We start from the raw sequence: 13,231 nt of genomic DNA on the forward strand, positions 1-13,231 counted from the left end.
CTTTTTAAAGACCTGCCTGGGAATGACCTGGGTCTCCCAGAGCACCGTAATGTTCGTGGGGGTTGCTGTGCCTGCCTGATTGTGCATGGAACTGCCCCTGGGTTGGAGGAGCTGTGAGTTGGCAAGCAGGCCTCGAGCCCCGGTGAACAGAATCATAGAAACGACTGGTGGGGAACAGAGGCTGCAGCTTTTGGGCTTTATGGTGTTCCCTGGTACTTTGGCTCTCACCCCGGCAGCTGACCATCACCTGTGTGGGTGACGGAGCAAAAGAGACTGTGGGAGGTTGTTGCTGGATTGCCCGGTGGGGTGAAGACGCTGTGTCCCTGCTTCATCTCCGGCCTTGCATCCTTCTTCTATGGAGCTGGGTACATGCAGTTTTATACGAAAGCCTATTGCTTCTTGTGAGGCCACCTGTCAACTTGAACCCATCAACACACCATGGCGGTGCAATTACATGGCTGGTAAAGGATGCAATTGAGATCCAAACCTAGGTCTGGCTGACCTGAAGCCCAGGCTCTTCCTATTTCCTGAAGACACTGGAAGCAAACACCATTCGCTAAGAGAAGGTCTGCAACACAGCATGGCCAGAGTTGCCGCACGGCCCAGCAATTCCACTCCCAGGTACATGCCCAAGAGAAATAAAAATACATTCACACCCGAACTTTTACATGAATGCTCAGAGCAGCATTATTATCAGTATCCAAAAAAGTAGGAACAACTCAAATGTGCATCAGTGGAAACAAAATGAGGTATATACACACAATGGAATATTATGTGACCTTAAAAAGGAATGAAGTTCTGGTTCCTGCTACAACATGATGAACCTTGAAGACATCACGCTGAGTGAAAGAAGCCAGGCACAGAGGCCACATACTGTGTGTTCTGCTTTGCTAATGCTGCCCATTATGCAAAATACCAGAAATGGATTGACTTTTATAAAGGGGGTTTATTTGGTTACAAAGTTACAGACTTAAGGCCATAAAAATGTCTAAGCTATGGCATCAGCAAGTATATATTCACTGAAGGAAGGCCAATGGCGTCTGCAAAATGTCTGTTACCTGGGAAGGCATATGGCTGGCGTCTCCCGATCACAGGTTGTGTTCCAGCTCCTCTCTCAGCTCCCGTGCATTCGTCAAAGCATCCCTCTTGGCTGCAGCATCTCCTTCTGACTGTGAACACTTTTATAGGACTCCAGTGATTCAATTAAGATCCACCCTGAATGGGTGGTTTAACATCTCCATGGAAATTATCCAATGAAAGTTCTCACCCACAGCTGATTGAGTCACATCTCCATGGAAACACTGAACCAATAGGTTCCAACCTAATCAACACTAATACGTCTGCCCCCACAAAAGTGCATCAAAGATCATGGCATTTTGGGGGACATAATACATCCAAACCGGCACATTGTGTGATTCCATATATATGAATCGTCCAGAGAATGCAAATCCATAGAGACAGAAAGTAGATTAGTGGTTGCTGGGGGCTGTGGGGAAGAGGGATGGGGAGTGACTGCTAATGGGGACAGGTTTCCTTCTGCAGTGTTAAAGCACAATAGAATTACATAGTGATGGTTGTACAACTCTGTGAACATACTAAAAACCACTGAATTGTATCTTTAAAAGGGAGAACTGTACGATATATGGATCACATCTCAATTAAAACGCATACACAGACACACACAGACACACACACACACACGATGTGGCTGGCATTCCTTCCAGCTGTCTGTAGTGTGCAGGGATCACATCCCCTATTGATCCTGCGAGGTGCCCTCCCCTAGAAGCCCCCACCATGAGCAGCACTGCATCTCGCTGACCTGGCACTGGGGACAAAAAAGCACAGGGACACATCTCTATCTGCACAGCTTAGCCCAGCGCCTGGCACCCAGTAGATGATGAATATCTATTTACTGGACAAACAAATTTAATAGCAACTGTACAGTGAGGTCAGGTTAGGACAGTTATCCCCATTTTACAGATGGGTCAATGGAGGCTCAGCAAGGCAAGGTGATCTGTCCAAAGTCACAAAGCCAGCAAGTGGTGAAGGGAGAAGTGCCCCCCATTATTCCAGGCTCCCATTATAGGGCTCCCTTCCACAATATCACTCCCTTCAAAGTCATCTTGGAATCCATGTGAAGGAGGAACTGACAAATAACAACTCTCACCCTCTACTAGCAGTTCTTACTTTTTTGGATCATGGACCCATTTGATAATCCAATTAAGACTTGAAACCTCTCCCTAAAACACACACATAAAACCTAGAAGATGGTTTTTAAGAGGGTTCCTGGAACCCCCAAAGCCCATCCACAAACCTCAGTTAAGAACTCCCTTTCTACCCTTGCTTTCTGGGTGAGCTCATTTATTCTCAGGACCTCAGAGACATCTCTACATTCCCGAGCATCAGAATAACCAGGGGTGCTATTTTAAATTCACAGTCCCAAGCCCATCCCCTGAGAATCTGGTTAAGTAGGACCAGAGCTGGGCCCAGGCATCTGCATTAGGCACACCAGAGGATTCTGGGGTGGGTGGGATCCCCCAGGACTCCGAAAGCAGCCCAGATGACTCCATGAGCTCCTGGTCTCTCCTCCCGGTTGCCCACCGAACCTGGCCACTAGAACGTTCCATCACCACTCAACAAGGACCATCCTGAACTCAACATCTTTCTCCCGTAAGTGCCCCTTCAGCTGGGTCACCAAGGGTGAAGCCTGGGTGTCCCCACATGTTCCAGTTTGCTAATGCTGCCCTTTTGCAAAACACCAGAAATGGATTGGCTTTTATAAAAGGAGATTTATTTGGTTACACGGTTACAGTCTTAAGGCCATAAAGTGTCCAAGGTAACGCATCAACAATCGGGTACCTTCACTGGAGGATGGTCAATGGTGTCTGGAAAACCTCTGTTAGCTGGGAAGGCACGTGGCTGGCATCTGCTCCAAGTTCTGGTTTCAAAATGGCTTTCTCCCAGGATGTTCCTCTCAGGGCTACAGCTCCTCTTCAAACTGTCACTCTCAGTTGCTCCTGGGGCGTTTGTCCTCTCTTAGCTTCTCCAGCACAAGAGTCTGCTTTCAACAGCTGTCTTCAAAATGTCTCATCTGCAGCTTCTCTCTCAGCTCCTGTGCATTCTTCAAAGTGTCCCGCTTGGCTGTAGCAAGCTCGCGCCTTCTGTCTGAGCTTATATAGTGCTCCAGTGAACTAATCAAGGCCCATGCTGAATGGGCGGGGCCACACCTCCATGGAAATTATCTAATCAGACTTATCACCTACAGTTGGGTGGGTCACATCTCCACCGAAACATTCAAAGAATTCCAACCTAATCCACACTAATACATCTGCCCCCACAAGATTGCATTAAAGAATATGGCTTTTTCTGGGGGACATAATATATACAAACCAGCATCCCACCCCACCTCCTATCCATCACCAGGGCTGGCTGATACTACTCCCACCGTGTGCCCCTGGACCCTTCCACTTCTCCATCATCACTGCCCCTGCCCTGGTCCAAGCTTCCAGTTTCTGCTCCCTGCTTCCACTCTGCCCCTCCAATCCACACTCCATGCTGCAGTTCTGATCACATCACTTTCACTGCCCTGTGCAATGCCCTTCAGCGGTGACCCACTGCCCTGAAAAACAAAGCCCAAGCTCTAGAACTGCACTGTCCAATATAATAGCCACTTGCATTTAAATTACTTAAAATTAAACAAAATTATGTTTCAGTTCCTCAGTTGCACTAGCCACATTTCAAGTGCTCAGTAGCCTCATATGACTACAGGCTACCATATTGGACAGCACAGATATGGTACATTTCCACCCTTGCAGAAAGTTCTAGTGGATGGCACAGCCCCAGAACTTGGCCTTAAGCCATTTGGGGTCTGGCCCCAGCTATCCCCTGCTCCGGCCACTCTCCAGCATCCCTGATCTTGAACCACATTGAAGCACTCTCAACTCCCTAAACTCATGACCTCACCTCCCACCCCTTCTCTTCCTCACCAACTCCTCCCCATCCTCCAGGTCTCAGCTTAGCTTGTCACCTCCTCAGGGAGTCTCCCCTGACCAGGGTGGGTGTCCAGCCTGTCACACAGCATCTAAAGCACCAGTTTTAACAGCTGTTGGCCTGCCTGTCCCCCAACCCACCCACTTACATCAGTGGTTCTGAACCCTGGGTGATTTCATCATTCAGGGGGTCATCAGGCAATGTCTGGAGACACTTTTGGTTGTCACAACTCAGAGGAGGGTGTGTGTGTGTGCTACTGGCATCTTGTGCGCAGATGCCAGAGATGCTGCTAAATGTCCTACAATGCACAGGACAACATCCCCAAAGCAAAGAATTTTCCAGCCCAAAATGTCAAGTACCCCTACTCTCAACCCAGCAACTCCAAAAGGCAGGGGTTGTGTCACGCACACTGTGTGTCCCCAGCCACCGGCCCCAAGTCGGGTATTCCAGCGATACTCAATTCAGACTTCGTAAACAAATAAATGAGCTTAGATGCTCTATAACATTCTTTATCCCAGATTCCAATTCTTATACAGAGCCTTTTCTTAGAGACAATCATGGTCGTTTTCAGCCTGGGGTTCCTTGTAAGGAATTACAAGGGATAGTAACTGTGCCATCAGAGGCTAAAACGAGAGATGCTGCAGTACCTACCGGGTAAGCTGGCGTGACAGCACCCCGTGTCATTGGCAACTGAGTTTAGGGGTCACTCCTCCTTAGTCCTGCCACCTTCTGGGATGCTGAGTCTCAGGCAGGCAGATTTACCCCAGGACACTATGTCTGTCCGTCTGGAGCTGAAGCAGGGTTTAAAACAGGAGTTCCAGCCTTTGTCCAACTCTCCAGCCTCCTGTATACCCCTCTCCCCCACTCACTACCCCCCAGGTACAGTGGCTGTTCTCTGACCTTCCAAAACAGCCCCAGGGCCTTTGCACTTGCAGTTCCTTCTGTTTGGAACACTCTCCCCCCAGAGTCTCCCATGGCTGGCTGCTTCTCCATCATTTGGGTCTCAGCTCAAACATGACCTCCTCAGAGGGGCCCTCCCTGGCTGCCCTGAGGCAAGCGGCCCTCCCCAGTGACTTTCTCTTCCATCACCCTGTTCATTTTCTTCCCAGCCTTTCTCAGACTCTGTAGTTCTCTTGTTAATGTCTCTGTTTGCCTTTTCAAGGTCAGTCTCCCCAGCAAGCTGGGGACTCCGGGAGGGCAAGGATCTTATCTGATCTGTTCACCTTGCTGTGTCCCTTGCCCCATGTCTGGTACACGATAGGTACTCAATACATTTTTGAATGAACGAATGAATGGAATGCTTGCCCAAAAGCCTGGGACCGAAGTACCTGATCTTGGCTTTCCTAAACGCCAGCTCATCTTCGTTGCCAAAGTCCAGGGACACATCCTCGGTATCGTCCACCAGGGCCTGGGGGGTGGGACGGACACCAAAGGCAGGTGGTAGAACAGCCGCTGCACACCCCACTCCCCATCCCCACCTGCCGCGACCCGAGGCCTTCTCCACCCTCCTGACCAGTCCCAGCCGGTCTCCGGCAGACCCCACGCGGGGTCCAGCCCAGCCCAGGCCTCAGGGGTGGGCGCATCCTCCATCCTCGCGGTTCTCCCAGCCCCTCCTCCGGCCCCTCCCATCCTCGCCGCCACCCTCCCAGCCCCGCATCCCCGCAGCCCTACCTGCTTCATCCTCCCCGGGGCGCACCTGGAGCCCAGGCCCCAGGCTCCAGCTCCCCTTCTCTGCGCACAGGGCTCGGAGGCCGGGCGGGCAGCGCACAGGGTGGGCTCGGAGCCTGCGCCCGCGGGGCCGCCTCCGCGCAGGTGGCAAATGGGGGCGGGGCGCGCTGGGCACAGAGCGCAGTCGCGGGAGCGGAGGGGAGGGGGGCTCGGCTCCCGGCGGGGGGCGGGGCTTGGGCGGGGGGGCTCGCTGGGGACTAGCCAATGAGGCGGCGGGGGGAGCGGGCCCGGAGAGAAAGCCAAGTCCCCGAGCGAAGGGTCAGGGGGCGAGGACTAGGGCCGTCAGGGAGGGGGCGATGCGGGCTCATAGGTGGACGTGGCTGACAGTGGACGGTGATCCGGGGAGGATCAGTGAATGCCGTGGGTGTCCATCAATGTCGAGTGAGTGAGTGAACGAATGAATGGATGAATGTCAGTGTTGGGCAGCCTCATTCAGGATTTGGAGAAGGACGTTGTTTCCCCCAAATCTCTGAACCCAAGAATTCCCCAGCGCCCCTGTTGAAAGCAGATTCCCCGACTCGGGCCCTGGAGATTCCTAGGTCTGGAAGGGGGCCCCGGAATCTGCATTTAATCGGCAGCCCCAGTGAATCTTCTGCAGCCAGGTTCAGAGCCACTGTTGAAGTTGAGATCGTGCAAGCATCAGCGGTCCAGGCAGATAACGAGCACAAAATAAATATGATGACGATGGTGGTGATGATGATAATTAGCAGTAGTAGAAGTCCTTCCCAATGTAAAAGCCTTTCCAGTATCTCCAAGGAAAGACTTGCCACGTGAGGGTTATTTCCCCCAGGACATGATAGCTCCCCTCTCCTCCCTGTCCTGTCCTCCAACTCAACCCCTACCCCCACCCACCCACCCAGGGGCAGAGGGCCAAGAGTCCAGATGTCAAGGCCCCTAGTTCTGCCCTTTGCCCTCCACCACAGGGGACAGGTCCCCCAGCCTTGGTGATCCTGAGCAGGCAGGTGGGCTGCGAGGTCCTTCCACAATTCACCCTTGAGGGCGTCGGCAGGGGTGGCCTGACTGGGGTGGGGCAGGAGGGGGAGTAGAGCCACAAGGAGCTGCTTTATCTCTGATCTCTGGGCTGGGCTTTTCTGGGGCTTTCTGCCCACCCCAGCTCCCTGCCCCTCATTCCCTAAGCTAACCCTGAAAAGGTTCTCCCAGGTGTGTGAGGAGGAAATGCCACTTTTAGGGTCCAACACTTTTTTTAAGTGTTTCTCAAACTTTCCTGTAATTCGGGAAGCTTCTAAAATCCCCAGAGCCCAAGCCACACCCCAGACCAATTAAATCAGACTCTGGGGTTGGGAGCAGGCATCAGTGTTTTCTTAATTTCTCCAGGTGTTGGACAGTCAAACTAGAGAACCAGAACTTTCACATGAATAGCATGGGGGCTTGTTAAAAATGCAGACTCTGACTCAGGTGGGGTGGGGGTGGGGATATACCACCCTTTCAATTCTAAGGATCCAAACCACTGAGGCCCCAGGTTTCTAGAAAGGCCCGTTGGCTCTTCCGGCCACAACTCTGATCACAGAAAAATGTCAGCCCTTAGGGTCCCCCAGAATATGGATGGGGTATGTGTGAGATGGGGCTGAGAGACAGTTGCAGAACATTTAGGGGCTTTTTCCTATGCTTCTGATAATCAGCAGCCGTTGGTGTCTTCTGAGTTGGGGCTCTGTTGGGGGGGTGGGGAGATGGGAAACCCCCGCTTAGAAAACCCCATTTGCAACCAAACTGTCCTCAGGCAACAGGTTGGTGGTGCCCTTGAGAAATAGCTCCTGCCATCTAGGGGTCCCTCCACTTCCCCCTCCTGACCCGTCCAGGGCAGAGGGCTAAAGATGCAGAAGCCAGGGCCCTGCAGACTGGGACCCTGGCAGGCACACCCCAGGACAAGGCATCCTCTCTCCACATACACCCGGAGAGCCCTCTGCAGTGGCAGTTTAGGGAATCCGGGGTGTGAGCAAGAGCCTGAGGGAACTGCAGGGCTCTTCAGTGGCTCTGAAACCTGAGGCTGCTTGTTAAAATGCAGATTCCAGACCTCACTCCAGATGCTCTGGATCTCCAGGGCTCGGGCCTGGGAATCTGCTTTTTGTTTGTATGTTTGTCAGTTTAGGGTTTTTTATGCAATTGTATTGAGATAATCACATAACCTACAATCATTCGAAGTGCACAGTTGTTCACAGTATCGTCATATAGTCGTGCATTCATCACCACAATCAAACTTTGAACATTTTCATTACTCCAAAAAATAAAATTAAAATTAAAATAAAAAAAGAACATACAAAACATCCCATTCCCCTCCTGCCCCCATTGTTCATTTACCTTTTTTAAAAAATACAGTTTTATTGAGCTATATACACACACCTTACAGTCATCCACAGTGTACAATCATTCACAGCACCATCATACAGAATCAATTTTGTGTGTTGTGCGTTCATCACCAGAATCAATTTTTGAAACTTTTCCTTACTCCAAAATAAGAATAAAAGCAAAAAAGAACACTTAAATCTTTCCATCCCCTCCATCCCACCCTATTCTTCATCCAATTTTTGTGCGAATCTGCTTTTAATAAGGATTTCTTGGCATTAGAGATTTTGGGAAAACTCTGACCTTCTTCCCCCCGCTCACACACACAATTGGGCCCATGTGTTACCAGAGCTACGTTCCAGGTTTGGTGTCTCGTTGCAAGAAGGAATTCGAGGATGAGACGAGCAGGTATAACCAAGCGATTGTTTTATTGAAAAGAAAAAGAGAGTACCAGCTTGAGAAGTGAGCGCCAGCATGCTCAAGGGACAGACACGTGCCAAGTTGTTTGGCACATGGGTTTTTTGTTTGTTTGTTTTCAGTTTTATTCAGATATATTCACATACCATGCATCATCCATGATGTACAATCAACTGTTCACAGTACCATCTTATAGTTGTGCATTCATCACCCCAATCTATTTTTGAACATTTTCCTTACACCAGAGAGAATCAGAATCAGAATAAAAAAGAAAAAGAAAAAAAGAACACCCAAATCACCACCCCACCCCCCATCCCACCCTCTGTTTCATTTAGGTTTTGTCCCCATTTTTCTACTCATTCATCCATACACTGGATTAAAGGGAGTGTGATCCATGGGGTTTTCACAATCACACTGTCTATCCTTTGTAAGCTACATTGTTACTTACACAATCATCTTCAAGAGTCAAGGCTATTGGGTTGGAGTTTAGTAGTTTCAGGTATTTACTTCTAGCTATTCCAATATATTAAAAACTAAAAATGTTATCTATATAGTGCATAGGAATATCCACCAGACTGACCTCTCGACTCCATTTGGAATCTCTCAGCCACTGAAACTTTATTTCGTTTCATTTTGCATCCCCCTTTCAGTCAAGAAGATGTTCTCAATCCCATGATGCTGAGTCCAGATTCATCCCTGGGAGTCATATCCTGCGTTGCCAGGGAGATTTACACCCTGGGAGTCAGATCCCACGTAGGGGGGAGGGCAGCAAGATCACCCACCAAGGTGGCTTAGCTAGAGAGAGAGGCTACATCTGAACAACAAAGAGGCACCCGGGAGGAAGCTCTTAGGCACAATCATAGGCAGGTTTAGCCTGTCCTTGCAGCAACAAGCTTCATAGGGGCCAGTCCCAAGACACATGGCTCAGCATGACAAGCCGTCAGTCCCCAATGTTTGTGAGAACATCAGCAACAATCCAGGCGAAGAAATCCAACACCTCTGCATTCTCCTCCAGCTCTTCAGAGGGGCCCTGAATATATATTTTTATTCTCCACCCAAATTACTTTAGGATGGCACATGGGTTTTTATGGACAAGCCGTGAGTAAGGCGTAGGGACTAGAATTTTCCATTCCCTCACCTTGTTTTTGCCATTCTTGTTAATTTTCATCTTAAGTAACATTTGCTCAACGGCCCCTGGTTCTGGGACTTGACTGTTATCTTCAGATGCCTCTGCCCTGCCTCAGGCCTTTTCCTGCATCTAACCTGCCTCAACTTCTCCCTGAGAGAGTTGTACACCTTTATTCTTAGGAGATGGCTGAAGGGTGACGGTCTATCTGCTGGAACTTCTTCCTGCTGCGATGGTTTGTAGCCCCTGCCTGACAGGGTGTAGAGCTCTCTGGCTACTCTAGATGAGTTGGGAAGGGGAGCCCCTCCCTTGGTGTTGCGGGCGGGGGGGCGATGAACCCACAAGTCAGCAGGGGTTTGTTGTGGAAGGCTTGTAACCTGGTGGAGACAAATTTGATAAGAAGGTGAAAGATGCACAGTGTGTAAGAGGAGGACGAGTAGAGGATTAGAGGTCCCAGAAGGGAAGAACCCAAGAGAGTGGACTGGGGCAGGGAGGAGGCCGTTGTGAAAGCCATGTAATCTGGGAAAAACAACCTGGGTGAGAAATTTGGGTATACTCGGTTTGAACAGAAGCAGGAGGAAGATGGAGTGCAAGGTGTTTTTTAGAATTTTCAGGAGCACTGTTGGTTGGAGCTTAGCTCCAATACTGAGTCATGGTTTCACTCTTTAAGAAGCCACAAATCGTAGAAACAACCAAATTCACTTATCGGTTATACCACTTTGCTCTAAGGGTTCTCTAAATTACAGTTTGCAGTATTTGGCAGTTTGCAATATTTGGGCAGTTTGCAATATTTGGATAAAATTTGGATAAGAAGAACTTCTAGAATCACTTCTTGACTCTATTTGAAATATTTTTACCACTGAAATTTTTTTCCTTTTATTTTGGTTAACTAATTCAACAATGCAAGGAAGGGCTAGGCTCACCCTGGGAGTCATATCTCATTGCTAGGGAGATTTACACCCCTGGAAGTCATTTTCCATGTAGGGGGGAAGGTAATGAGTTTATTTGCAGAGTTTGGCTTGGAGAGATAGACCACATCTGAAGCATTTTAAGTGAAGCTAGTTTTAGAAATAAAAACATTTGACAGTTGTTTTATATTGGAAGTTTTGTTTTGTTTCACCTTCACACATTTACTAGAGTTGTTAATTAATTTATATCTTTGACTTGCTTTATTTCTAAAGTCCTTTTTGTTGATGGTTGTAAGAAAGGGTTAAGTTTAGCTTTCACACAAAGGCACGTGGAGTAGGGAAAATGGAAACTAAACTAGACTGGCTCAAACAGGCTCCGCAATTAAAGGGAGGGAGAGAGCCCCTGATATAATTCCAGAGTTGGTGCTAGCTGTAATCAAAGGCCAAACTCTCAGCGGGAAATTTAAAGTGGATGAGCTCTCTGGGATAGGCTGTGCAATTCAAAATCTCAAAGGTGGGCTGCTTAGCTCTCTCAGATAGGCTGTAACCGCTGGTGTACCCAGCCAATGGGGAAACGGGGGAGGGACTTACATATTAGGTGTAGGATATAACTATCGCCATGTTTCTTTATTGGCCCACCTGCCACATTTCTGGCTGTGCGTCCATTCTTGCAAGATCATGAATAAATTCTTTTCTCCTCCACAACCGGGTGAGCACTTTTAAGGTATAATGCTTGTTTCTAACACGGTGAAGTTGTGACTTACAGCTGATCAATGTAATTTAGAGAACCTTTAGAGCAAAGTGATATAACCGATAAGCAAATTTGGTTGTTTTTATGATTTGTGACTTTTTAAAGACTGAAACCATGACTCAGTATTAGGGTATAACATGGACAGTGAGCATTGTCAAATCTTTAGGAATTTTATATGATATTTAAATACATGAATAACATTTCACTTACACAAATGTAGCTTAACAGAAGGATAGAAAATTTCTTTTAATTATTGTAATTTCCTAAACACTTTCTAAGTAACATGTTAAATTATTTTAGTACCTCACTTTTACAAGGTGAAAGAAAAAATCCTTTAATGATTTTAAGAGTGAGAAGACTTCTTTTCTGAAATAAAGGATGGTAGGGTTAGCATAAACACTAACAAGGAAATTGTGGGGACCCAGGGCCCAGGACTCCTCCCTTCCGTAGTGAAAGGGAGTTATTTCACGTAGCCATCTGCTTGACTGGGACAGAAATTAAAGGTCATCAGACCTCCCCACGGGTGGAGGGAATGTTTCATAAACAAAGCATCGAAAGCCCCTTCCCCTGATCACTGTTGGTAATAAAATCTCCACACCCTGTGTCACAAGACACACCCTATGAAACATCTTTGTTCTAATCCTTATAAACCGACCCCTGGCACCCCCCTCCCCACTCTTTGCAGGGTGCTGACTTCCATCTCTCCTTGGCCAGCCGCCACCAAGAAGAATTATCTCCGGTCAGTAAGTCCCATCAAACTCATGTCCAACTCCTTGCCTGGTGTGTTCTTCAATCTTGGGGCTAAGCTGGGTTGGAACAGATATTAGTTTGATATGATACAAAATCTTTGTCTTTTAGACATAGTACTCAGATGGTTAAGAAAAACTTTGTATAACTTTTCATTAAGAGCAGACCGACAATTTACATTACTTTAACAGAGAGAAAACATATTCATTCAGGTTTTGTCTTACATATCGAAACTAGCCATTTTATCTAAGAATAACACTGTACTCCCTTAGACAAGCTTATTAAGTTTAGTCAGCATTGATTACAATAAGCAAAATTCACTTTCACAAACTTCTGATAGCTCTCCATGTCTATTTGGGGCTTTCAGTCAGCAAAGACTACAAACAAAATCTACATTCCCAAACTCTCCACATCTGATAGCGGACATATGTGGTGAATTCTTTGCCTGATGACCCAAGTGACCAATTCTGAGACGCCACTGAGGTTTCAAAGAGAGTCATGGTTTATTGCTAGGTGCCAGGAGCAGATGGCCTGACAGCCCCCAAAAATCTGTCTCCCCAAGTTTAGGGGGTTCAAGGTTTTTATGAACTCTACCAAGGGGAGATGAAGTCATTACAATTTCAAATACCAAGTTTAAGCAGAAAGGAAAGGAGACGGCGTTATTTCAATAGCAAAGTGCAAGCAGAAATGATTTAAAAACATAAAGGCATGAAACTGGGGCTGGAACCACTTAATGGCTGACTCAAGTCCTTCCCTTAGCCTTTGCCCTTACAAGTTACTTCGAGAAAAAGAGGCTATAAAGGGTGTAACAAACTCTTAAAATCACAAAGGCAAAAGATAAGGGCTTTTACAATCATTATCAGATATCAGGGCAGCTGAATTCAGAGATTTCAGGTATTTTTCTCTCTCTCATGTACCAGAAAGAAAAAAAAAAAAAGGAATATTTACATGATGATTCAGTAGTCATAATCATCACTTAAATCCTAACTTCTTGGTTACACATCAGGACTTCTAGTCAGCAAAGACTATAAAATTCACTTTCCCAAGCTTTCTGCAACTTTCCCTTTCCTTCCAGGGCTTGTAGTCAGTGATGACCACAAAATTAACATTCTTAACCTTCTTACAAAATTCACTTTCATACTAGGACTATGTTAGTTCACAAAATTAACATTTTGCAAGACTGTGCTCTGAGGTAGTTGGAAGTCAGTAAGGGCTGCTGCTAAAGATACGGGGATTATTTTGAAACCTTCGGGACAGCACTAA

The 13,231-nt window shown here is 47.5% G+C and overlaps 1 protein-coding gene across 2 annotated transcripts in view; it reads right to left on the reverse strand.

Moving 5' to 3' along the window:
• The window catches only part of TVP23A (trans-golgi network vesicle protein 23 homolog A), a 31,980-nt gene extending 26,186 nt beyond the window's left edge, over positions 1-5,794 (reverse strand). The window contains exons 1-2 of one of the 2 annotated variants that reach the window (XM_037814190.1): positions 5,662-5,794; positions 5,319-5,398 (exon numbers count right to left, since the gene is read on the reverse strand). In XM_037814190.1, the coding sequence (XP_037670118.1) occupies positions 5,319-5,398; positions 5,662-5,670 (89 nt within the window). In that variant the 5' untranslated portion in view covers positions 5,671-5,794. The remainder of the gene's footprint in view (positions 1-5,318; positions 5,399-5,661) is intronic. The other variant, XM_037814191.1, reaches the window with a different exon arrangement.
• Between the last annotated feature and the right edge of the window lie 7,437 nt (positions 5,795-13,231).

The sequence above is a fragment of the Choloepus didactylus genome, chromosome 21 (genome assembly GCF_015220235.1).
Source record: "Choloepus didactylus isolate mChoDid1 chromosome 21, mChoDid1.pri, whole genome shotgun sequence".
In the NCBI taxonomy this organism is placed as follows: Eukaryota; Metazoa; Chordata; class Mammalia; order Pilosa; family Megalonychidae; genus Choloepus; species Choloepus didactylus.